This window comes from Columba livia, chromosome 8, assembly GCF_036013475.1.
Source record: "Columba livia isolate bColLiv1 breed racing homer chromosome 8, bColLiv1.pat.W.v2, whole genome shotgun sequence".
Taxonomy (NCBI): Eukaryota; Metazoa; Chordata; class Aves; order Columbiformes; family Columbidae; genus Columba; species Columba livia.
The window spans coordinates 3,202,224-3,225,734 of NC_088609.1; the positions used below are offsets into that span (position 1 = coordinate 3,202,224).

Here is a 23,511-nt window from a genome sequence, read left to right on the forward strand (position 1 = left end):
CTGCTTGCGTTTTCTTTGGAAAGGCTGATGTTTGCATGACCACCAGCTCCAGTGGTTTTAAAGGGACCCACCCAGGAGCAAATCCCAACAGCCTGAAATCAGAGCTGGGCTGCTCCCAGCCTGGGCTGGGCTGGAGATGTCTCTGTCCTGCATCCAGACGCCACCTGCACATCCTGGGTGCGGGAGGCCACAGGAGCCAAGGCTGCGGCTGCAGAACAAGGGAAGCAAATGGAGACCCCAGCACGGCTAACAGGCCTGGCAAACACCTAGAAAGATCTTCCTTGGAAATTTAAGGCATGAAGGGTGAAGTTGCTGATTGAAGCTGGAGACATAGTTCAGCTGAGCTCAATGTGCCCCATCTCCTGGAGATCCAGTCTCACCAGCATCCTTGGTGATGCACATCTGCTGGGAGCTCCAGGGCATTTCTGACCAGAGTCTCTCCCCTTCCCCTAGAAACCCTCGTAAGCTCAGCAAAGCACCAACAGCATGGCCTGGGAGAAATGCTACCATTTATTAAGCCAGCTATTTTTTGTCAAGAATGATTTTAACAGAGTTGGAGGACTTATCCCGTCTCCCCCCGGGATCCTCAGCTGATGCATCACATGCAGGGCTAGAAGGAAAGCAGGGGACAGCCACCCTCAGGAGACATGGTGGCTCAGCAGCACTGGAGCTAAGCAGGAAGCCATTAGCTGCCCACAGGCAACAGCAAGCCAAGCACGTCTGCTCTGCAGCAGGCAGATGGGATGCTCACATAGGGCAGGCCGGTCCCGTTTTCCTGGGATTCCCCCAAGTCCTTGACAGGTGCCATCTTGGGGAATTTTGGACATTGTCCTGCTCTCCATGTCCATCCAGGGAAGCCCTGAGGATCTGCAGGGGAAGGAAGGGTGCTCAGGGGTCTCAGCATGGAGGGTAGTTTCCACTGAAGGTGCTGGTTCAGAGGTACAAACCTGAACCTCTCGTGCATCCGATCACCTTCCTAACCACAGCCAGCTCAAATCTCACATCTAGAAAGAGTTAGAGCCAGGTCTTCCCTCTTGCTTGGCTTCCCATCGATATCACGAGATGCTGTCCCCACTCCCACCGCCCCAACAAAGAAATAAGCCAGGCTGCAACCCATGCAGGCAGGGGAACAATGGCACCATGGTGAGAGAAAAGCCACCACAGCACTCAGCCAGAGACAAATGCACCCACACATTGTGAAGCCAGAACACTCCGGGCTTGTCCAAATGTGTGGAAGAGCCCCTCTCCTTGAAGCAGGGGGTTGGACATACACATAAAGATATACACAGGACACCCAGGTCCTTCCCTGCAACACCTGGTGAAGGCAGCAGGTCCTGCTGCAGCTCGCACATGGCTCCAGCTGCAAGCCATGCTCTGAAGCCAGCAAGGGGCAACGGGTGTGCATGGTGGGGGACAGCAAAAGGCACAGGCAGAAGCCAAGGCTAAAAGGACAGAGAAGACGTCTACAGGGCAAGGCTGCTGCAAATCCACCCCGGCAGAGGAGCCTCGTGTTGCTGGTAGGGGGCAGAGACCTGGCACCATTCATGACACAAATGGGGAATCCCGGCCATCACCCCCATCCTGCTGCATCAGGGGAAAGCACAAGCCTTTCCGAGCCTGAGCCCCACAGGCTCTGCCAGGCTGCCTGTACGCTGCCACGTCCTGTGGTTCTGCAGGACCTGGTCCCGAAGTGGGACATAGTCCAGAAATAAACTGGGAGAGCTGGATCTCCATCTCCCACACGGTGTTTTGCCCTTCTCCTAATCACATGGGGAAGGGAATTCTGCACCGCCATCCTTCCTCTGCAGGGCACGGACAAAGGCTCCTCAGCCCAACAGGAGCAGCTAAAGTGACCATCCTGATCATGCTTCAGCTCAGCTTCACAGAGGCATCTAAACCAGGTGGGGCTTCACCCACTAGAGATGGCGTTTTGGCATCCACCATGTGCTGAGGCCAAACCCCAGGTGCCCCAGGTCAGTTCTGCCCTGGATGGACACTGGCCTTGAAGAAGGTGATGGAAATGAGCACATCCAACAGGGTTGCCCTGCTGATGGTCCTGCCCCACACCTTGCACCGAGCACACTGGTGCCACCCAGCTGTGGATGCATGGGAGGATCTCCTGACTTCCCTGGGCAGACGATTTGGGGAAAGGTCCCCAGTTTTTGCAAATGGGAAGCTGAAGATTAGAGAGCAGAGTTGGAACCAGGGAGAGGTCCCAGGAGTCCCACTGTCCCAGGTTTCCACACCAGCCCTTCCCCACCACCAGCATTGAGGACAACAGCAGGGTGACCAGCCACCTGAAAGCACCACCCCAGAGCAAAGGATTAAATTTATGGGGACCCACCTCATCCTGCCTCTCCCAGAAATTCACCACGGGGAGAGCACCCTGTTCCTTAGGGCTGCATCACCAAACACTGAGGGAGGTGACACCATCAAGCCAGCCCGTCCCCCCTCCCCAGCCACCCCAACTCTCCCAAGCAGAGACAAGTGAAGCGGAGAGGACAGGCAGGAGAGCTGGACTGGGAAGGCAAAGCCATGGGCTACAAGAATGTCACATCATCCTGAGACTGGAGCCAGCGCCAGTGGGCATCGTACTCCAGGTGCAGTTTGCTGTTGAGTTTGCAGTTCTCCAAGTCAGACTCAGCTTTCCGAGCCTTCCCACCCATGTTCCCCTTCCCCAGCCTCTCCCCAGCCCCTGATGGCAATGTGGTGTCTCTGCCTGGTTCCAGAGAAGGCAGCTGCTGGCCCAAATAACCGTTGGCCACCTGGGGCTCCTTAGCAAACCGATGATCCTGAGGCAGCCCAGGTGGGGAGAGGTCCACATGGGGCCACTCGTGCTCCGCTCTGCCCTTCTCTTGCTTTGCAAGACCCCTCTCGGGATCAATCCTGACCCAATCCTGCTCCGCCCTGACCAGGGCTCTGCCTGGCACGGGTGCAGCGGCGGTTTCAGTGGCGTTTTGGGAATACTCATCCATGTCATCAGCCAACGTGTCCAGGTAGCTCCCGACGGAGATGCTGTCCAGCCTGTCGTTGGGGTCCTGCAGGCTGTCCCAGCTGCCCCGCCGCGAGGCCGCCTGGCTCTCCACCAGGCTGTACTGGCTGCTGGCCAGGCTGCTGCAGCGGCTGGTCAACGTGCTCCTCTCCTCCAGCAGCCACTTCACCGCCTCGATGCCCTCGTTCACCACCACCAGCTGCTGCAGGATCTTCACATCGACCGCTCGCAGATAAGCCTGGCAGGGAGACAGAGAGTGCAAGGGTGTTTGCGGGGGACCGAGGCAACCCTGGTGGCCAAGACACCCCAAGTCCCAGCACCCCTTGGCAGAGTATCATCACGGTGGCTTGATGAATAGCACAGCATGAGAGAACACCCTGCAGGGAAACATCCCAGGGGACCCTGTCCAAAACCTGGGGACACGAACATCAGGGACCTACGACATATGGCACCCACTGGCCACCCAACCCCTCAAGAAAATAAATATCGGGCACTTATGTCACTGTCTCCTATGGGGACAGGGGTAAGCAAGGAACTAGAGGCACTGAAGGCATGTCTGATCCCAGAGCATCCCCCAAGCCCTGGGAGACAGCTGGCAGGGCAGGAGGGACCAGGCAGGAATGTGCCTGGACATGGCTCAGATCCGGCTGGACCACAAGCACCTCCCTGGGCTGTTTTGGCTGGGTCCCTTCATGCATTTACTTCCCCCCTTCTCGGGTCTGATCCAAGCCTGGTGACAGCACGATGTGGCAGGATTTGGAACCCGAGAAACAAACAAATCACCCCCAAAACAGGGGAGGATGGTGTGAGGGACAGGCCTTGCTGATCGTGCCACTCGCCTCACCAACTCCTGCCTCTCCGGGCTGGGGGAAGCTCTTTGCAAAACTTCAGTTGCTGCAGAAACATCTGTTTTCCTAACGGAAAGCCCCGCGTGCCAAGACATTCCTGTCTGTGTGATACTGGCCGCCAAAAGCCACTGGATTTCCCCTGCACAAGACACAAATATTTTGCCAGGAAAGGGAATAAGGCGGCAGCGACGGGAGAGGGAAAGAAACCGATTGGGGGACAGGCAGGGACAGGCAGCCAGGGAGCTGTGGATGCACGAGAGCTCCTTCACAAACACACCCCATCCCCATCAAGCTGCAGTGGAAATCCACAGTGTCCCCCAGGATAATTTCTAAGCCCAGATCCCAGTCCCCAGCATCCGCTGCCCTCGGAGTCACCCATCCACCCGCCCACGGGTGACCCGCTGGTCTCCTGAGACCCCTGTCTCCAGTCCCACAGCGAGTGCAGCAGGAAAAGCATCCCAAGAAGAAGCCTGGGAAAACTCCAGCCAGCATTCTGGTACGTGACAGCTCTCAGTTCAGAGGACACAAAAAAAAAAGGAGCGGAGATTATAGAGACCCGATACCAACACCCATCCCCTCCTCACGCTCCTCAAGTTGGATTTAAATAAAAAATAGCAGTGATGTGCCCGGATTGGGGCAGGAGCCAGCTTTGAAGTGCAGAAACTTCCTTTCCAAGCAAGTTATTTTGAAAACTGCCTACAATGGACTTTTCTGCATGCGCCGCTAAAGCATCTGGTCTTGGCAGGGAGAAGACGTGGAAGGAGGAAGCCTGGGAACTCCTGATGGGGGGTTCCCTGTTTTTCTCTGCCACACAAAACTATGGCTGTCAGAGATGCCAGGGGAGCTACCTCGAGAGCAGACGGTGGGGAAACACTGCCCACTTTACATATAATTTGCTGGAAAGATTTTGCCATTGATTTTCTGCTAATTCAGGCTGGTTTGACCTCTCCCATTGCACTCCAAGATACTCCCTCTCCACCAAGGTGAGTTCAGCATGAGAGGAGACCAAAGTCCAGCCACTCTTCATATTCCTCCATATGCAGTGATGGGTCCACTGCACCAATCTCGCACCCACCCTAAACCTGCCTGGTGCTCCCCACATGGTGCCCACCAGCACCTGGACCCAAGGTGGCAGCAGCATCCAGAGGGGACAAAGGAAATCATGGTCCCGAGTGCATGGCAGGGGGCAGAGGAGACCTGCCAGAACTGCCACTCTGGATGTGACACCCCACACTGTGCCTCAGTTTCCCCATGTGCACCCCACAACACCATCCTCCCCCACATCCAGAAATGCTCTGCCCGCCCCCTTTCAAGTGGGATCCCATGGGCCAGTGGAGCTGGGGGTACCAGCTCTAGGGGCAGGCAGAGGGGGGAGAGCATCCTCCCAGGGGGACACAGTCCTGCTCCCCTCCTTAGCGCATGAGAAATCCACAGGCACCGTCTCCCTTCCAGACATCTAGTCCTGGGATAGAACATCCTCCCTGGAGCAGTTCAGATGGGAATTTGGCATCTCCTCCCATCTCCTTGGCATCTCCTAGGCCATCCTTTCCTCTGAGCACTGGGTTTGCTGGTCTCTGCTGGGAGGGGGGAGGAAATTTCAGTTCCTGCTCATAGGGATGGGGATATGGGGGGAGCCCCGTGCTGGGTTTTGGGCACCTGGGTGCTATTCCCAAGCTGCTGACCTGGGTGCGAGGTGTCCCCACTTCTTCACCAGCCAGTGAGAAGAGCCGAGGCAGATAAAGGAAAAGCTTTTCTGAGTCAAGGTTAATAAGGCACGGCCAAAACCGGGCCTTGCAGACCGTGATCTGCCCCTTCCTGCACCTGAGCAGGGCAAACACCACCACTGCTTCCTCCTCCTCTGAGCAACCCAGCGCCCGCAGACCTTTCTCCTCTGGTCAGAGTGCAGCCTGGCAGCCGCTGCGGAGGGAGGATGGAAGCAGAGGGAGGATGGAAGCTTTGACACCGATGGGAAATATCAATTTGGCCAAAGCACCGGCTGGGTGGGTCCCCAGTCCTCCCCGAGTGACAGGCGGCGGTGCTGGCATATCTATCCTGTTTCCCTATGGAAACGCTGCTCATTCCTGCCCGCTCGGGTGTATTCGTGCGTGGGAGAGTCCCTTCCCCCAGCAGCACTCGAACCCATTGCCCAATCTCGCCACGTTTCGCGGAGGCGCAGGCATCACCGGTATTCGCACAAAAAGAGGGAGGCGAGAAAGCTGCCACCAGCACTCCCACGGGAAAGGCGGCCACCGAGCCTGACCCTTTACGAGCCACCGGAGAAGCCCCAGCAGGAAGCAAACCCCGGGAAAGCTCCCGGCGATGCTTGTTCCTTGTCACCCAGGGGTGACACCGGTCAGAGGGAGGACCCACCACCATGCCCTTGGCAAGGTCCCTGTCCTAAATCCTGACCTCCGGGACACCCCGGTCTCCACAGGAGCCAGCACCACGAGGGTGCGTGGAGTGAGGGGGGCCGGACAGAGGTGGGCGGAGGCGTCCGTGGGACACGGAGGGAGATGCTGCGTGGGACAGGGCCACAGAAAGGCCGGGGGCTGAGAGTACGAGTTGGAGGCTGTTAAGCCGTACAGGAGGGAGGTCCCCAAAATGTAGGCAGAGCACAGGGCACTGCTAGGGGGCTGTTAACCGGGGGGTGTAGTTATCCCGAAGGAGGGCGGGAAGTTACCCGGGGGGGGCAGGCAGTTACCGGGGGGGTCAGGCAGTACCCCCCGTGCCGCGGGACTCACCAGCTCGACGCGGAGCGCCCGGAGGCTGTCGGCGAGCGGCGGGCAGGCGCCGCGGGCCGGTGGCGCCAGCGGTGCCGGCGGCGCCGGCGGTACGGGGGCGGTCTCGGCCCGCAGCCCCCGCAGGAGCCCGGCGGGCGGCCGCCGTCCCACCTTGCTGGCCAGCTCCCGCAGGTCGGCGGGCAGCGCCTCCCCGCCGCCCTCCATGCGGGTGGGGCGGCGGCGGCGCCGCGCGGGGCGGTGGCTGCGCTGTCACCCCGGCCCGAGCCCCGGCCCCGCCCCCGAGCCCCGGCCCCGCCCCGCCGACCCCGCCCCCGCCCCGCCCCCCGCCTCCACCTGCCGGTGCCGCGAGCGGCCGCGCACCAGCGAGCTCCGCCGGGAAGCGCAGAGCGGCGCTTAGGGGGCGGAGCCGGCGCCGGTCCCGCCCAGGCGGCGTCTCTGCGGCGCCGGAAGCGGCGCGGCTCCGCTGGCGGCTCGTGGGGCGGCGGCAGCGCCGGGTCGTGCCCGGCCCAGCCTCCCCAGGCCCGGCCTCCCCCGCGGACTGTGAGTAGCGCGGCCGGCACTCCCTCTCCGGGCTGCACCGCCCGGCTCCCGGGCTCTCCGCCGTCCCGAAGCGCCTGCGCCCTCTCGCCACCCCCGCTCCCCGCCGCTGCTCCGGCAGGGCCGCCGCTCCTCGCCACCTCCGTCTCTGCGCTGCCGGCTCTCTTCTCTCCCCGCCCGGAGCGCCTGGGTCTCCTTCGCGACTCCTCTCTGCTGCCCTGGCCCCCCCACCCCGCTAAGTGCTTGGGTCCCTCTGCGGTGGCCCCCCCCTCCGGCATCACCGGCTCCTGCTGCCCTTCCACCGGGAGCTCGGGGTCTCCAAGGCCTCCTTTCCCCACCCCAGAACTGGTGCTCCCCACCCCTCCTGGCCCTGCTGGGGCGGCCTGTGCTGCAGCCAGGCCCTGGCTCTGCCCTGGGCACAGGGGGTTGCATGGGCAACCTGGGGTCTCACCTGTGGCAGCCCCTCTGCCCTGGGCGCCCTCTCCAGCAGGGCTGTGGCCCAGCTCCGAGCAAGCTGCAGCCCTGTGAGCAGGGACAGTGCTGCCGCCGGTGGGGATGCGGCCTCTCCCCGCAGGGACCCACAAGCTGACATGGCCAGTGTTGGTGCCTCCATACCACCGGCTGGTCCAAGGCCCATGGCCAGCGTGTGCCTCTTGGCTGCTGTTCTTTTCCAGAGTGTGGCAGTGGGGGACGCTGCTGCATCAGCCTCTCTAAGGGGTTGGCTGGGAATCATAGAATGTCCTGAGTTGCAAGGGACCCACAAGGATCATCGAGTCCAACTCCTATGTCTGCATATGACAACCCCATAGTTCACACCATGTGTTTGAGGGTGTTCTGCAGTCTCTTCTTGAAAACTGCCAGGCTTGGGGCCGTGACACCTCCCTGAGGAGCAGAGCTCCTCACTGGCCCCTGGGTGTCAGAGCTTCCCGTCACTCAGCTTACAGTCCTCCAGCAAAGCCTGGCCTTGTGGATTGATCCCTGCGGGGTGGGAGGGTGCTGGCAGGTGGGGAGGTTCAGTGGGGGTTCTGTTTATGGCATTCATGGATGTTGATTGTGCCAGGCCCTGTCTTGGCCGGGGGACTTGAAGGTGCTTGCCACCCTCACCCTGAACCCTTCCTGGCAGGGAGCCCCAATGGACACAAGAGCGGAGCAGAGCACGTCCTGACCCCCGCCCCACGTGGCTGCCCAGTGCCGGCCCCTGTGACTATGGACGAGTGGAAACCCAACCCCGCCCTTAAGCCCCACAAGAAGCGGAGCTGGTATCTTGCCTGGAAGTACAAGCTAATGAACCAGCGCGCGCTGCGGAAGCTCTGCCAGGTGAGTCACCCACAGGCCTTCGATGGATTAGGGCAGATAATCTATAGGGTTTACGAGCTTACGGAGCAGCTGTGTGGGTGGAGGTGGGTCTGCTGGCAGTGCTGGGTGACTTAATGTGCTGGGGAAGCATAGCTTGTCCCCCAAAAAGTTACCTCCAGTGGGTTTGTGCTCATGCACAAAAGGATCTGCCATGTCTAACAGCTTCTTCCAGCTTCCAGTGGACCTGTTAGATGACTATGGCAGGAGATACAGTTATCCACGTGTCCTTGGGAGGCTTTCAGCTGGAAACCTGACCAGTTCCTCCCTTCCTAGTTCTGTTCCCATGCTCAGTGCAGCAGGGTTCTTCCTGCAGAGTGGAACCATCCTTACCCCACTTGGTTTGCAAACCAAGCCTGGTATAAAACACAACAGGTGGACAGAGAAAAGAGGGCTGAGTAATGAGATCTCTGGCCCCAGAGGCAGCTGGTGTCTGGGAACAGGCCTGTTTGCCTGTGCTGTAAAACGGCTAGTCCTCAGCAGAGCCGGCATCCTGGGGAGTGTCTGGGGGTGTAAGGACAGGGAGGGTTTGGCCCCATGGCAGTGAGCTGCAGAAAAGGGGCCATTCCTGAGATGAGCAGGGCTTGTGAAATCTGTCAGTTGGTTGCTGGGGGAGGGAGCAGGGGAGGGTTTCGCATGTGCCTGGGAGGACAGAGGCTCGTGAGGGTTCCCTGCAGAAGGAGACTGCTTGGTCCTGCATATCCTGGGGTGCTCAGGGCTTGGGAACAGGCCCGATGTTCAGGCAGGCATTGCTCATTGTGCTGGGTCAACGGGCTGTCTGCTGTCATCTCTCTTCATGGCACTGCTGTGGCTTGAAACACAGATGAAAAATGAGCTTAAAATATGTAAACCAGAGCTGGAAGTATGGAGTAGCCAGGTCTCCAGCAGCTGGGCCTCTATCAGCAGCCTTGAATGAGCCAGCTTTGCTAGACCCAGCTGCTGGTCTTACTTCGTGTTGCCTTGTTTGCTCTGGTCACTGAGGCTGCTCGCTCACGTCTCCAGTGTTGACCAGGCTGGAGGGTCTGGGCAGGCTGGTGAGGTGACCTTGCTGCTGGCCACCAAGTATAACTTGCTCCTCAACACGAGCGCAAGGCTGTGTTCTTGCCTAATTAAAAGCTTTCTGTGCCCAGATCCAAAAGGTGCTCCTACTCCTGAGTTAATAGCAAATCAATGAGCCAAAACACCATAGTGACATATATATCATGTTGTTGTCTTATTGCTGGTTTTCTGTCTTTATCTTTCTCAGGTCCTTCCTGAACCCGTTTGGCTGCTTGGCAGCTTTGGGGTGGTAGCTTGGCCAGGTGGAGGGCAAGAGAAAAATAAGATGCGTTTTAGTAAATAGAAATGCTTGTAGACATATTGTAGTCTTTTCTTGCTCCCCTTGGTCTGGGAGCCACAGGGCCATGAGGAATGGTGATGCTTGCACTGGGGGTTCCCACAGACTGTTCCGTACCCCTCGACCTTCTCATAGAGTTTCTGAAGTCAGACCTTAGCGTCTTGCCTTTGCCTTGCTGTAGTCACACAGCATCTCCTCTCCACCTGAATATCCTGGATACATCCTCTGGGTGCAGAGGGAGGGACAAGAGTAGTGGTGCTGCAGGAGGAACAGAGATTAAGTTTACCATGGGAGCTGTAACTATGAATTACCAAACTCTTTGCATGCAGAGACCCTCAATCTTGACACAGTATTTTAGCAGGAATCTGCGCACCAATCTGGAGACATTGGAAGTGGGTTAATTCTCATCTATCAAGAGTTCATTGCTCTCCAGCTAATGAAAGTATTTCACCCTAAAACTCGATCACCTGTATTTCTTTCTCTTTGCCTTTTCCCAGAAGAAAACAGGAGAAATGTCAGATGATTATGATCCCTTGCAAGATCTCCTTGGGGTTCCCTGCAGCCTCTGCCAAGGAGGTTGCCTGATATTTGATTTGTTGCTTACAAGTTGGTAACACAAAGCATCCTGCTTTGCAGACGGGTGCTGTCCTCTTCCTGCTTGTGACTGTAATTGTGAACATCAAGCTGATCTTGGACACCAGGAGAGCTGCTTATGAGGAGGAAGAGGAGTCTGCACAGGACTATGGTGAGGGGCAGCATCTTGCTTTTTTTTGAAAGCAAAGAAAGGGGAGAGAGAGAGAGAGAGGAGTAATTTCTTTAAGTCACAGCAAACTTGTGACCAGCTACAGCACGAAACACAGGTCTGTGCATGTGGGTTTGACAAAAATTAATAGAAAAGGCTGTTCCCATTCCTGGTCTGTCTACTCAAAGCTTTAGCACATTTGGCTGTGTGGGCTGGGACCAGACCTGTTGGCATTTTGGATTTCCCTTACCTGCTGCACCCCACCAATTCTGGCCCATGGCTTGCTGGGCTGGGATACCTGGTGGGCCTGACCTCCTGGAGGCTTGGGTGGGATAGGGCCAAGCAGGGACAAGCCAGAGGCACCTTGGCTGGTTAAGACTGGGCATTTCTCTTCCATAGATGACGAGGTGCTGAATGTGGAGGTCCCCAGGCACCCTATCAGCAACAAGAAGGTCTTGGATGTTGAGGTGTACTCCAGCCGGTCAAAGGTGTACGTGGCTGTGGATGGGACAACAGTAAGTGATGGGTGCTGGCTGTCCCTGTGAGCAGAGGATGGGGGGAGCTGACTGGGTGAAGCCTCAAGCAGCGGGTGGTGAGAGTGCTTTGGTGACTGGCAAGAAGGTTGGGAGTGGGTCCCCCTCCTGCCAACAGGACTGTAGACATGTTGTCCCACCTTGTCTTCTACTCTGGCATCCATCACTGCCATGAGCAAAGACAGTATCACAGGAAAGAGACTTGCCCCTTGTTTGGGGTCACTGCTGTGCTGAATGGGCAGGGAATAAGAGATACTGGCACATGGTTCTCATTGCTTCTCCGCTTGCAGGTCCTGGAAGATGAGGCTCGGGAGCAGGGAAGAGGGATCCACGTCATCGTCTTAAACCAGGCTACGGTAAAGCATCCCCACGTGTCGGCATTTGTCTTTCTTTGTGGGCAATGTTTGTCTTTGCTCTGTAATTGTTGGGCACATGAGACAAAGGGCAGCCAGGAGGGACGTCCCTGAACGCTTGTTTGCCTGTAGCTTCCAGAGCATGAGTTGGTCACCTGGAGGGTCCCTGCAGGGTTGCTCTTGTGCGTGCCTGGCTGTTCTTGGGGAGCCAGCAGGAGATGAGCTGTGAGGTTGAGTGATGCTGTCCCATGGACCTCAGTGCACTTCATGTTGTGCGTGAAAGCCCAAGGACTGAATTTGCCTGGGGACTAATTCCCTGGCGTACCCGAAAAGTAACTCATCCTGTTGTTCAGGGACTGAGACTTCCAGGACAGATTTCCATAATTCCATGTGTCCTGGCCATGTAGCATTTAAGTTGCATCTGATGTTTGAATACCAACAGGGTCATGTGATGGCCAAGAGGGTCTTTGACACCTATTCTCCCCATGAAGATGAAGCCATGGTACTTTTCCTCAACATGGTTGCCCGGGGCCGGATCCTGATCTTCACCATTAAGGTATGTAACCTTAGCGTCAAAAGAAACAGTCACCTTGAGTCATGATGCCGTACAGCTCAGCTGAGCAGTGGCCTGCTGAACATCATCTGAGAGTCCCAGAGCTAAATGTCACATCCCCACTGGGCTGCGCCTCCCTGGCAGGATCACCTCCCTTGTCTTCTCACTCCCCCTTTTTACTACAGATGCTCCTGTGTGCCCAGTGAGGCAGGACAGCAAAAAACAGATGTGTCAATGTCTGCAGCAATAAGCAAGAGGTTAGGTGGAGAATGGACTTGAGAAAAAATATGAACATGGTGGGACCCTTCTGGGTCTGAGTTCCAGCCTGTTGGGTGGGAAAGGACTGTGGACTGAGCAGGCCCTGGGCTGCTGTATGAGCAGCACTGTGCTGCTTCAGGGTTTCAGGTTTAGCTGCGTTAAGTGTTGCTAAACACATGGCCCCACTCAAGAACGATTTGGTCTTAAGGAAGCAGGAGTCTGACTCCTCTGACCTCCCTGTGGGTCATGGTGAAGCCACCAGCAGGTTTAGTGTCACAGAGACTGTAGGAACGTGCTCTTGAAGATGTCTGGCTCAGGTGGTTCAGGGGTAGGAGTGGGCCCTGTACCTTTGGTATTGACAGGAGGCTTTCCTTGTCTGCACTGGGAGACAGACCTCAGCTCCAGGGTTGTGTTTTGTTTCAGGATGAAGGCTCCTTTCACCTCAAGGACACAGCCAAGAATGTCCTGAAAAGCCTGGGGAGCCAAGTTGCACCATTCCTGAGCTGGAGAGACATGTGGACATTTGTGGGGAAGAAGGGAGGTGAGTCTTGCACAAGCTGGGAGAGGGTTCATGGCCTCTTTTTCGGGGAGAAACTAGGTGAACACAAACCCGACTCATCCCCAACATGCTACGTGAGTAGAGAATAACTCGCAGAGAGCAGGCAACTCTGTTCCTTGCTATGAGGGAGGGGATGGGGGCAGAGCCTGTCCCCTCAGCAGCTCACCATAGGCCAAGGGAAAAAGGGGCCAATCTGCCACCCTGAGTTATGTGCCCACATCATGTCCTGACACAGCGGTGATGGGCCCTTCCAGACAGTCCTGACCCTGTGTCCCTGCTCCAGGGGAAGTGTACGGGGAGAAGCATGCCAAGTCACCCGCCCTCTCGACATGGGGCGACCCTGTCCTGCTGAAGACAGAAGTTCATCTGACATCTGTGGAAGGTAGGAACTAAGATCTGCTCTGCAGTGCCAGGTATCTGTGGGACAGGTCTCCCTGCTGCTCTTGGTGGTTTTGAACCAAAGCTGTGGGTCTGTTAGCAACATCCCAGGATGGATTTAAGGCTGTTTGGAATGGGGATGGTAACTTTTAAAATGGGGCCAGCTTCCCTTCTTCCATGGCAATTCCAGGCATAGTGGTAGGGAAAGGTGAGGACAGGGGAATGGGGACATGGTCTGGCCATTTGTCACCTCTCCAAACCAAGCCTGGCTCATTCTTTTCTGTTAGCCTTGAGTATGGCCCGTTGCTGCTCAGAGAGGCCGTGCAGTGGGGATTGTTTCTGAATGGCTCCTGTGGTTATATGCTGCACCCAGAAGTGTTGCTTGTTTGTGGCAATAAGGACTAGGCTGGCAATGGCTGAGCCCAGGGAGAGCTGTCTGTGTGGCAGTGCAGCCTGGAGCACACAAGGTGAGGCCATGGGGATGAGCAGTTTTTTCTCTCCTTGGTGCCTCCAGATGCTGAGTGCCACTGGCCCGACACAGAGCTGAACCGCCGACGGAAGAGGTTCTGCAGCAAAGTAGAAGGCTACGGCAGCGTCTGCAGCTGCAAAGACCCCACGCCTATCGAGTTCAACCCCGATCCTGTGAGTGCAGGGGCAGAGTATTGAGAAGACTCCAGGAGGGAGGGCTGGGCTGGACCAGGTGTGTTTGTAGATTGTCCTTAAGCACCAGCTGAGTGGTGAAAACTGCCCCTGGGCAAGCTTTTAATGCCAGCAAAAGTAAGGTGAATACAGGTAGTCAGGTCATGCTGGAGAAGGGGAGTTCTCTTGCTCTACATCTGCCATGACCTGTGAGATGCCCATGGCCCTAGGGACCTCAGTGTGAGCAGCAGAGCCTATACATGAGGTTCTCTGTAGATGAGGTTCCTTGGGACATGGTTTTGTGCCAGTGTTAAGGTTAATGGTTGGACTTGATGATCTTGAGGGTCTCTTCCAACCAAAATGGTTCTAAGACTCTGCATTTGGAGAGAGTCGCTGTGATGGCGTTTGGGGTGTCCTTGGCACAGTGCTAAGGGGTTTGAACAAAAGGTGGGTGCATGCTGGGATCTGGGAGCTGGGTCTGAGATGTGGTGAAGCGGGGAAGCTGCTGGGGTCTCCAGCAGTGCTGCGTGGAGCTGGTTGGTGTGGTCCTGAGCCAAGGACTGTGCAGCTCCACTGTTTAACAGCAGATCTGATCCCTGCCCCTTGGGATCCTGCTCTCAGTGGCATGGCCTCCCACAGCACCACTCATACATGTTTTTTTCTCTTCCAGCTCAAAGACAATAAAGTCTTTGATGTGCCTGTAGCTGTTATTGCAGGGAATCGCCCCAACTACCTGTACAGGTGAGCACTTCCAGGTGACACAGCTTGGCTGCTCTGTGCCACAAGACCTGGCCCAAGCCCTCCCAGTCATCCACCTGGTAGGATCCAGCCTCCTCCAGGGGTTGCAGGAGCAATGTGTGCACACCTGCTTGGACAGATCCCAGGCTCCTCAGCCATGGGAAAGGGAAGAGCCCCGGGTAGTAGGTCCTGTTCCCTTCCCGTGCACCCCTTCCCCCACCCCAAGGGATCCGTACCCCTCTGGCACTCCTGGGCCCACTGAGACTGTGTGCTCAGGACCCTCCATCTCTCCACAGGATGCTGCGCTCCTTGCTGTCGGCTCAGGGTGTCAATCCACAGATGATCACTGTCTTCATCGATGGGTACTATGAGGTGAGGGCACTCCTGGAGGTCCTTGTAACCAGGTTCTTGTTCCCCCAGCCATGGGATGTGGTGCTGCCCCAGTCCTTGATGGGTGGCAGGCTATGAGCCCCTTCACCCTTCGTCCTGCTGTGGGTCATGCTGCTCCTCCCCACTCTTACATGAAGTCAATCAGCTTGGCCAAGCCATGGGTATGGATAAAGCTGCCTTGGCCTTTCCCAAAGCCCAGATTTTACATCCCCATGTCAGAAAAGGGCTGGTGCACAGGAATTAGGTGGTCATGCTGGGCTCTCACCCCTTCCCTCTTTGGTCTGATGAGTGTCACCAGCCCTTTGAGCAGGGTCTGTGTGTGACACCGCCTGTCCAGCTTCCTTGCATGAAGCATAATGAACCAATCCAGCTGTGCCCACCCAGCTCCACTCTCAGTAAAAGGTGAAGAGACCCAAAACTACCTGTTTTCACAAGGCTCGTAAAAGGTGTGGCCAGGTAGAAGAGAGCTGGTCCTTTTGAGGGCAAAGACCTTCCTGTCAGCTCAACCTTATAAAGCCCTTGGAGGATCCTACTGCAGGCCTGACTCTCTGGCAGTGGGATGTGCTTTGGGACAGGCCTTTGGCATCCTCGTAGGTCTCAAGAGTTTTCTAACCCTCACCTCGGCAGCAGCCCATGAGGTATTGTCTAGTTGCCTTGTCATGGAGACAGAAAAGGGAACAGGCTCATTCTCTCGCAGGCCTCTCCCACCACTGCCAGGTTGTGGGGCCGGGGGGGCTGGTGTGTTTATACAGCCTCTTACTGCAGCACATCAGGGTGGTTAAAGATAGCAGCATCTGTTGCCATGGCAACAGGAGCAGCATCCCTCAGCTATGAGGGGGCCTGAGCTGCCATGGTGGATGCCAAGGAAAGGGGGAACAGTAGGTGCAACAGGAGCTCCTTCTCTCATTTGTGGCTAGGAGGTGGGATGGACAAGAAGGCAACAGAGAAGGCCTTGGTGGGGCCTCCTTGGGGCAGAGGTTAGTCAGCCCACATCTGGGTTACTTCTGACCCCAGCATGGATGTGCTTGGTCAGAGAGGTCCCTTTCTTGGCAACTGTGAGAGAAAATAAAGTCGATTGTAGTCTCGACATGAAGCAGCTGGTAGGTGTTCCTGGCTGTACCTGTTTTCTCTCTACACTGTCCAGGGAAGACTGGGGATTTGGGCTTCTTGGGCGTTCTTGGATACAACTTTGAGTCGGCAAACTAGCAGGGCTAACAGAAACTTACAGTGATACTTAAGGGCTGAAGGGCTAAAAGGGTTTGGTGAATTCCTTGTTGTGGGGTCTTCAGCACAGCACCATGTGGAGCCTCACTTGTCCCCAGGTGAGCAACCACACATAAGAGATCCCACTGGTGTGTTCCTGCTGTCCCAAGGAGCTGCCATTGCTAGAGGATGAGGAGGATGTGTCCAGACGCACACGTTTGATGAGCTTTGTATCTTTCCGTTGCAGGAGCCGATGGATGTCGTGGAGCTGTTTGGCCTCTCAGGAATCCAGCACACTCCCATCAGCATTAAAAATGCCAGAGTTTCCCAGGTGAGAGACCTTTCCCAAATCCTGGGAGAGTTATTTCCTGGAACCTGGAATAGCAGTCAGTGGGGCAGGCTTAGCCCCACCGCTGTGCCAGGCTGCCCCTTCCTGTGGTCTGTGGGTTGACGCTAACACATCAACAATCTGTCTTGTCCTGTAGCACTACAAAGCCAGTCTGACTGCAACCTTCAACCTGTTCCCGGTGAGTGAGGTCTCTGCATACACCCCATGGGCGCAGGACAGCCCAGGGTTTCCCTGGGAGAGTGGTGTCTGGGACCCCCAACTCACGGGAGCTGGAAATGGTCCTGTGGGGCAGCGAACAGCACAGATGGGAGACACTGCTTGGTGTCTCTGCTCTGTCCTGGTCCTGTCCTCCTGACATCTCTTCTTGCCTTACAGGATGCCAAATTTGCTGTGGTTTTGGAGGAAGACCTTGACATTTCTGTTGACTTCTTCAGGTAAAGCTGTGGGTCCCTGAGCTCCTTTTTGGGAGGAGCATTTACTAGGAACCCTGTGGCTACTCAGGAGACACCAATCCCTGCTGTGCTGTAGCTCACCTGTCTGAGGCTGAGCAGTGACCAGGCAAGAGCCATAACTGATCTCTGCCTGCCAAGAGATCAGGTCTTGAATCCACTGTCCTGGTGCTCAGCACAGGGTGCATCAGGGGTTGGGATCTCTTCCTGGTTTGCTTTTTGGGGCTGCTGATCCATTCTCTACACACATGGTAGGCAAGAGGACAGGGACAGTGTCTAACAGGGCTCCTGTTTCTTCTTAAGGAGGAGAAACTATGGAACAAGAGACAATATTAGCCCTTCTTGGTGGTGGGATGCAGCTTAGCTTGTTTAGGTGTTCCTCTCCTGAGCTCATACCAACTCAAACAAGAGATGGGTTAAACAGTCCCAGTAGTTGGAGGTGGCTTGTCCCTTACTGGAGAGTTTGCCTTGGTTTGCCTGTGGGAAGGATGTTTGACCAGAGACTGGGCAACTCTTTCCTCAGCTTTCTGAGCCAGTCGATACACCTTCTGGAGGAGGACGAGAGCCTGTACTGCATCTCAGCTTGGAACGACCAGGTGGGTGAGGTGGGATGGTGGAGCAGGGACATCTCTGCCCTGTGTTGTTCCCAAGTTAGGCTGGGGTCTGAGTTCTGTCTGTAGAGCAGGGTGTTATCCCCATCATCATCCTAGGTGGGTCTGCCTCCCCAGCCTTGAACTGTTCAGAAGTGCCACTGCAAATCACCATCCTGTCCCTGCTGTGTCCTTCTCAGTGCCTGTCCCCTGCTCCCTCTGCTGGAGGTCTCCATAGAGCAGAGTGCCTCCTGTTTTGGCGGTAGGGGTGCATTCAGAGTGCTGAATGTTCCCCATAACACTGCAGGGCTATGAGCACACGGCTGAGGACCCCTCGCTCCTGTACCGCGTGGAGACCATGCCAGGCCTAGGCTGGGTGCTCCGGAAGAGCCTGTACAAGGATGAGCTGGAGCCAAAGTGGCCAACCCCTGAGAAGGTGAGTACCCTGGAGGGACCCTGTCTTCTGCACCCCCTTTCTCTGCCCCTCACCAGTCCCTGATCATCCCTGTACCCTGTGGGTACAGCTCTTGGAGTGGTCCTGGCTCTCCCTGAGCTTCTGCTGAGAAGGAGGCCCAAGCAGAATGGATTTGGGACAGGCAGTAACTTGAGGACCATGTAACCAGCCCCAGGGCTGTCTGGAACAGCCCAGGCAGGCTGGGGCCAAAGGGACTGGAGCTGGTGTGGGCAGCCAGAAAGGTCCCTGGGCAGCCACTGCACCAAATCATGTCCCCAAACTCGTGTGTGAGTTGCAGTTTCCCTTCTCCAGCTCTGGGACTGGGACATGTGGATGAGGATGCCCGAGCAGCGCAAGGGCCGGGAGTGCATCATCCCCGACATCTCACGCTCCTACCACTTTGGCATCGTGGGGCTCAACATGAACGGCTACTTCCACGTGAGTGACCTCCTGCAGCCCCCAGGCCCCTTCCTGGTGCTGAGCTCTGACTCCACCATCTTTCCAGGTAGTGGGGATGCTTGAGGTGACCTCCAAGTACTGCTGACTCCTGACTGAACCCTGTTTTCCTTCCCTTCTCTCTCTCTTCCTCCCAGGAAGCCTATTTCAAGAAGCACAAGTTCAACACAGTTCCCAATGTCCAGCTTAAAAACGTGGAGAGGTAAGTGCTGCTCAGAAGGAGATCTGGATGGAATGGTTGCTTGACCTGACCCTTGTCCCCTTGTGCTGGGGACATCTCCCTTCCTTCTGGAGCAACAGCTGTAACATCCAGCCCCAGCACACTGGCCTCCACTGGGAAATCCTTGCAGTGGTTTTTGTGAGGTTGGGTTCAGCTACCTTGTGCTCCTGATGGACATGTTGAGGGGTCATGTTTTTGTTGCCACATCCTCCAGGCTATGTGGCAGTCCCTGCTCTCCATCCATTGGCTCCAAACTGCCTTTTGTATTACACTGGGGCAGTCTTAAGTTTGGATCATCTTGGAATAATCCCTGCTTATCAAACTGTCTGGCTCTACCCTGATCTCTCTGCTCTTTCCTCCTCCAACAGCTTGAGGAAGGATGCCTATGAGACTGAAATCCATCGGCTCCTGGGGTAAGTGCCTGCAGGAAGTTTGGGAGACCATGGGACACACTGGGTGAACCAACCAGGACAGAACAAGGAGTGGAGGTGGCCTCAGCCACGGTTTGCCTGTCTGAAGTACATTGGGAACTTGCAGGAGGTGGTGGGGACCCCTCTCACTGCCTGTTCTGTTTCAACAGTGAGGCTGAGGTCTTGGACCACAGCAAGAATCCCTGTGAGGACTCCTTTGTGCCCGACACGGAGGGCAAAGTCTACGTCATGTTCATCAGGATGGAGCAGGAAGCAGATTTCACCACCTGGACTCAGCTTGCCAAGGTGAGACGCCTGATGTGGCCCACCTCACCCCTGTACTGATCTTGGCATCACTGGGAAACATCTGGATGTTGTTCTTGGGTTTGTCTGTGGCCTTGAACACAGCTCAGCAAATGGGTTCTTGCTGTTCTTGGGTGGTATTTAAGCTTTTGGTGTTCACAGAAGGCACTAGGTCATCCAGGGAAGTTGTTCAGCTCAGTGAAGAGGTCTTACGACCTCCCTCTGTGGGAGTCCAGGGTCTGAGTGTGTCTGGATGATTCTGTCAGCTGGAGGTGATGGTCAAACCCCTGTCCTGAGGCAGGAATGGGAGTGGGTTCCCCCTCTTTTCTCACTGCTGGTGGCTGGCGGGTGCTGCCGTGTGCTTCCCTGATCAATGTGCTGTCACTTTTGCTGTACCTCAGTGTGGATGGGGTGATGGCTCTTCCCTTGCCAGGGAACACCTGGCCCTGGGGTTTGTCCCAGGCTCTGATGCCTCTTCCTCCCTCCCCACCATCCTAGTGCCTCCACATCTGGGACCTGGACGTCCGTGGGAACCACAAGGGGCTGTGGCGGCTCTTCCGCAAAAAGAACCACTTCCTCGTGGTGGGGGTCCCTGCCTCCCCCTACTCGTGAGTATTGGGAGCACAGCAACCTGAGTAACACCTCCCCATCCTCATGGCGCTGTCCCTGCCCAGGGCACTGCACCACCCACTTCTGTCCCAGCTCAGTCCTGGGACTAGTCACCCCTCTTCTGAATCATGGTGGTGAGAGGGGGGGACAGGATACGTGTCCAGGGCTGGGGGATGTCCCAGTGGGAAGGAGATCATGCCAGGGAGACAGGCTGTGCTCTTGGGAGTTGGGATCCTGAGGGAGACCACCCTGTCCGCTCCCATCCAACCTCCTCACCTGCAGGTCCAAGAAGCCCTCATCGGTGACACCCATCTACATGGAGCCCCCCGCCAAGGAGGAGGGGGCAGCAGCAGTGCCAGCGGTTCCTGCAGCAGAGCAGACGTGAGACTGGCAGCTGGGAAGCAAGGGGGGCCAGGGGAAGGCAGAGACCCCTGCGGTGCAGACAGAGTTGGCAGCAGCTCAGAGGCTGGTGACCCGACACGGACTCCCTTTTCAGGCTGCAAAATGAGATCTTGGGCTCCATCCAGCCCCTGCTGTGGTGTCCCTGCCCCTCACACAGGACAGGGTCTGTCCCTGTAGATATGCCACACCCCCATCCCAGAAACTGTTTTTTTTTTTTAACACAGACTTTACTAACGCTGCTCCTATTGCCCCTTGGCTGGGCAAGGCTGGAGGAAGGAGATGCTCGATTTGGGGGCTAGAGGGAGCCTCGAGCAACACCTCAGCTTCCCTTTTCAGCCCCTGAGTCCTGAGAAGGCAGCATGCCCATGTGCAAGTGCTGCATCCTCCCAGCTGGTTGTTATTTATTAACTCTTGCCTGGCTGGGTCCATGCCCAGGGGTAAACGAGGTGTTGAAGAGGGGATCTTCCAGCATCTCTTCTGTCTCCTGCGCAATGGATGCACCTTGAGGATTATGCGAGGTTGGGCATCTCCCTGCATGCCAGCTTCATTTCTTGGGCCGTGGTGACTGGTGCAGTCCAGCTCATGGAAAGGGAATACGGAAGAAGAGGTGAACTTGGCTGTGGACATGTAGGGGACACCCCAAACCTGGCCTGCGGGCAGTCAGATGCCCCTTTCTTTACCCTGCAGTTCTGGGCACTGGAGATAACTGCAGATGGAAGCGGACTTGGCTGCGTGCTGTGGCTCAGACCATCCTCATCCACCCTCTCTGTGGGGAGTAGCCCTGCTTCCAAGTCATGGGAAAGGGGGTGAAAGTGCCTTGCGGAGTGTGAGGGGAGCAGCCAGCAGACACCCCCCAGCTGCAGGGGTAGGGTGGACCCTGGGTCCCCTGGAGCAAGAGAAGCTGAGCTCTGGTGTGGTCCTTTCCTGTGGTACTGTACCCTGTATCTCTCTCCTCCCTGGCCAGGTACCCCCAGCTCTTCCTGAAGGCCCAGGGGCTTTGTTCTTAGAAATTCTCACTCTTCCCGTGGTACATTGCTAGCAGGGAAGCTGTGAGCTGATCCAGAAGGGGCAGCCTGGCTCCCCTGCTGTGGTATGCCCCTCATGCAGGGTCCTTATCCCCCCTCCCATGCCTTAGGAAGGACCCCAGGGCCCCCTCCCAACCCCAGCCACTTGGTACTAATACCCCCCGCACCGGGGTCAGTCCTGAGCCCCTTGTTCAGTGCACGTCTCCACCTTGTCCACGCAGCAGGAGGTCTTTGCCCAGGTCCACCAGCATCAGGCATGGATGCTGCACTCTGGCTTGCCCCTGAGAGCAGCTCAGCACTTTCCCTGTGGTTGCAGGGGCTCTTCCCCTTTATTTTCCCACTGTGAACTGAGCATTGGGGTCTACACTACACTAACTTATTTATTTATTGCTTGTGGGAAGGGGGGGATGGCAGGAAAGCAGCATGGAGGGCTGGCAGCCCTGAGCCTGCATGGGGGCAGTTGTGAGAGGTTTGTCTCTTGTCCCTCTGGCTCTGTCTGTTCTTTTACTTCCTTGCCTGGGAAATCTGCTCCTCTCTGGCCGAAATGAGCCCTGTGGGCACACAGCTCAACTCTAGCATGACCCTGGGGACTCTGACCCTTGTAGTCCCTTCCATGCCTGTCCCAGCGGCAGGGATGGGACAGATGCAGGAGGGGAACAAGAGGATGCAGGGTGGCATCCTTTAGACAGGGGTACAGGCCTGGGTTCATCCCTGCTGTCCTCTCACACGCCCTGGGAGTGAAGCAAGTATTGGGAAAGAGATTTGGCTTCAACCCTGGGAAGGTTCCCTGCTGGGAAGAACCTCTAGTTCTCTATCATGATGCCCTTTCCTTGGCATCGTGGTTCCCAAGGCCCAGTTTTCCTTCTCCCTGAAACTCCTTTTTCCCTTCTTCCCTGATGGGGCTCAGCCCTGCCCTCCTCATAGCTCTTTTTGGGGTTGGGGAGGGTGGTCCTAAGGGTAGGGAATGGCTGAGCATGAGGTCCCCTCTCCTTCCCGGCTCTGTGTTGTCCTGGGGGCTGCATCTCCCTGCTCTTGATGACAGCAGGACTTGACCCACAGGCTGTGAGCCCCTCAGTTTTCCCCCCTCTCCTGCAATGGGCCCACTGGGTGCTGTTCTCCGTCCCTCTCCGTTCCTCCAGCAAGGCTCCGGTGTGGCGGCCGTGGTAGCACCGGGTGCACAGGCATCCCCAGGGCTTGCTGCTTTTTCAATTGAATTATTTTTTCAAGAATAAACGTTGCAAAGCTGTTGAGCCTACTGTGTTTTCATGGCTGACCTTGTGCGCAACCCAGGGCTGGGGTCCCCGGTGCTGGCCACCTGCCTTGTCCTCTGGTGTCATTTTGCCCTGTGCACCATAGGGCTGGCCATGGGCTAACGGTGGCCCTAGGCTCCTGCCCTGTGGCTCCCATGCCAGCAGAGGTCCTCCAAGCCATGCGGTGCCAGAGCAGCTGTCACAGGTCTGTGAGCTGTTTCCTCCTCAAGCTTTATCCCCTTAATCTTCAGCAACCAAAGGAAACTGTTGACAAGCTGCCTGGGGGGAGAACTCCTGCTTGGTGTAACCAGCCGCCATGCTTCCCACCACCACCTCTGGCTCCTGTCCCCTGAGGAACACAGACCCATGGCCCTCTGCCCCCCTCTTGGTGTCCCCTTGGGGGTTCACAAGGTGAAGCAGCTGCTTGTCCTAGGGTGGGGGGCAGTGAGCAGCCAGCCCCAGCATTTGCACCCCACAATCCAGCAGTCTGAGCCCCCCAGGGCTGGGCTGCATTGCTGGCCTCTCAGGTGGATTTGGGTTTCTTTCCTTTGAGGGAAATGGGGTCTCGAAATAAGGACCCCTTGCCCAAGGTCACAGCAGAAGGATGTTGTAGCTGGAGGGAACCAGGCCCATCGGCCAACTGGAGCTGAGACCTGATGATTCAGGTCGTGCCACACCAGGGTCAGCCCCCACGCTGCTCTTGGGCTGCTCAGCCCCTGCCCCGTGGTTGCTGTGGATGGCAAAGCAAAAGCAGGGGCTGCAGGAGGGACCACCAGCAAAACCACCTCTGCACCACGGAGGTGGGTGGGGGCAGAGGTGAAGCGAAGCCAAGTGGGGAGCT

The 23,511-nt window shown here is 56.8% G+C and overlaps 2 protein-coding genes across 2 annotated transcripts; one reads left to right on the forward strand and one right to left on the reverse strand.

Annotated features, from left to right (window-relative positions):
- Positions 1-491: 491 nt before the first annotated feature.
- On the reverse strand, positions 492-6,863 carry LURAP1 (leucine rich adaptor protein 1). Its single transcript, XM_065071474.1, has 2 exons — positions 6,582-6,863; positions 492-3,230 (listed from the first exon to the last, which is right to left on the reverse strand). Exons 1-2 carry the CDS (start codon positions 6,783-6,785, stop codon positions 2,541-2,543), a joined length of 894 nt encoding a protein of 297 aa, XP_064927546.1. The 5' UTR covers positions 6,786-6,863; the 3' UTR covers positions 492-2,540.
- Positions 6,864-6,965: 102 nt separating this feature from the next.
- POMGNT1 (protein O-linked mannose N-acetylglucosaminyltransferase 1 (beta 1,2-)) lies at positions 6,966-22,670 on the forward strand. The gene is made up of 22 exons (XM_065071473.1): positions 6,966-7,121; positions 8,242-8,435; positions 10,444-10,552; positions 10,949-11,064; positions 11,373-11,438; positions 11,878-11,991; positions 12,670-12,787; positions 13,089-13,187; positions 13,698-13,825; positions 14,493-14,563; positions 14,857-14,932; positions 16,401-16,484; positions 16,639-16,680; positions 16,878-16,936; positions 17,475-17,547; positions 17,849-17,977; positions 18,308-18,433; positions 18,589-18,653; positions 19,040-19,084; positions 19,252-19,387; positions 19,883-19,992; positions 20,276-22,670. The coding sequence occupies exons 2-22, from the start codon at positions 8,325-8,327 to the stop codon at positions 20,376-20,378; spliced, it is 1,980 nt and encodes a 659-aa protein (XP_064927545.1). The 5' UTR covers positions 6,966-7,121; positions 8,242-8,324; the 3' UTR covers positions 20,379-22,670.
- Positions 22,671-23,511: the final 841 nt, after the last annotated feature.

Coding starts and splice junctions, on each gene's coding strand:
- LURAP1 (XM_065071474.1), bottom strand. CDS start 6,785: ATGGAGGGCGGCGGGGAGGCGCTGCCCGCCGACCTGCGGGAGCTGGCC. Junction 3,231..6,581: donor GGGCGCTCCGCGTCGAGCTG/GTGAGTCCCGCG, acceptor TCTCCCTGCCAG/GCTTATCTGCGAGCGGTCGA.
- POMGNT1 (XM_065071473.1), top strand. CDS start 8,325: ATGGACGAGTGGAAACCCAACCCCGCCCTTAAGCCCCACAAGAAGCGG. Junction 16,485..16,638: donor AAAATGCCAGAGTTTCCCAG/GTGAGAGACCTT, acceptor CTTGTCCTGTAG/CACTACAAAGCCAGTCTGAC. Junction 19,085..19,251: donor GAAATCCATCGGCTCCTGGG/GTAAGTGCCTGC, acceptor CTGTTTCAACAG/TGAGGCTGAGGTCTTGGACC.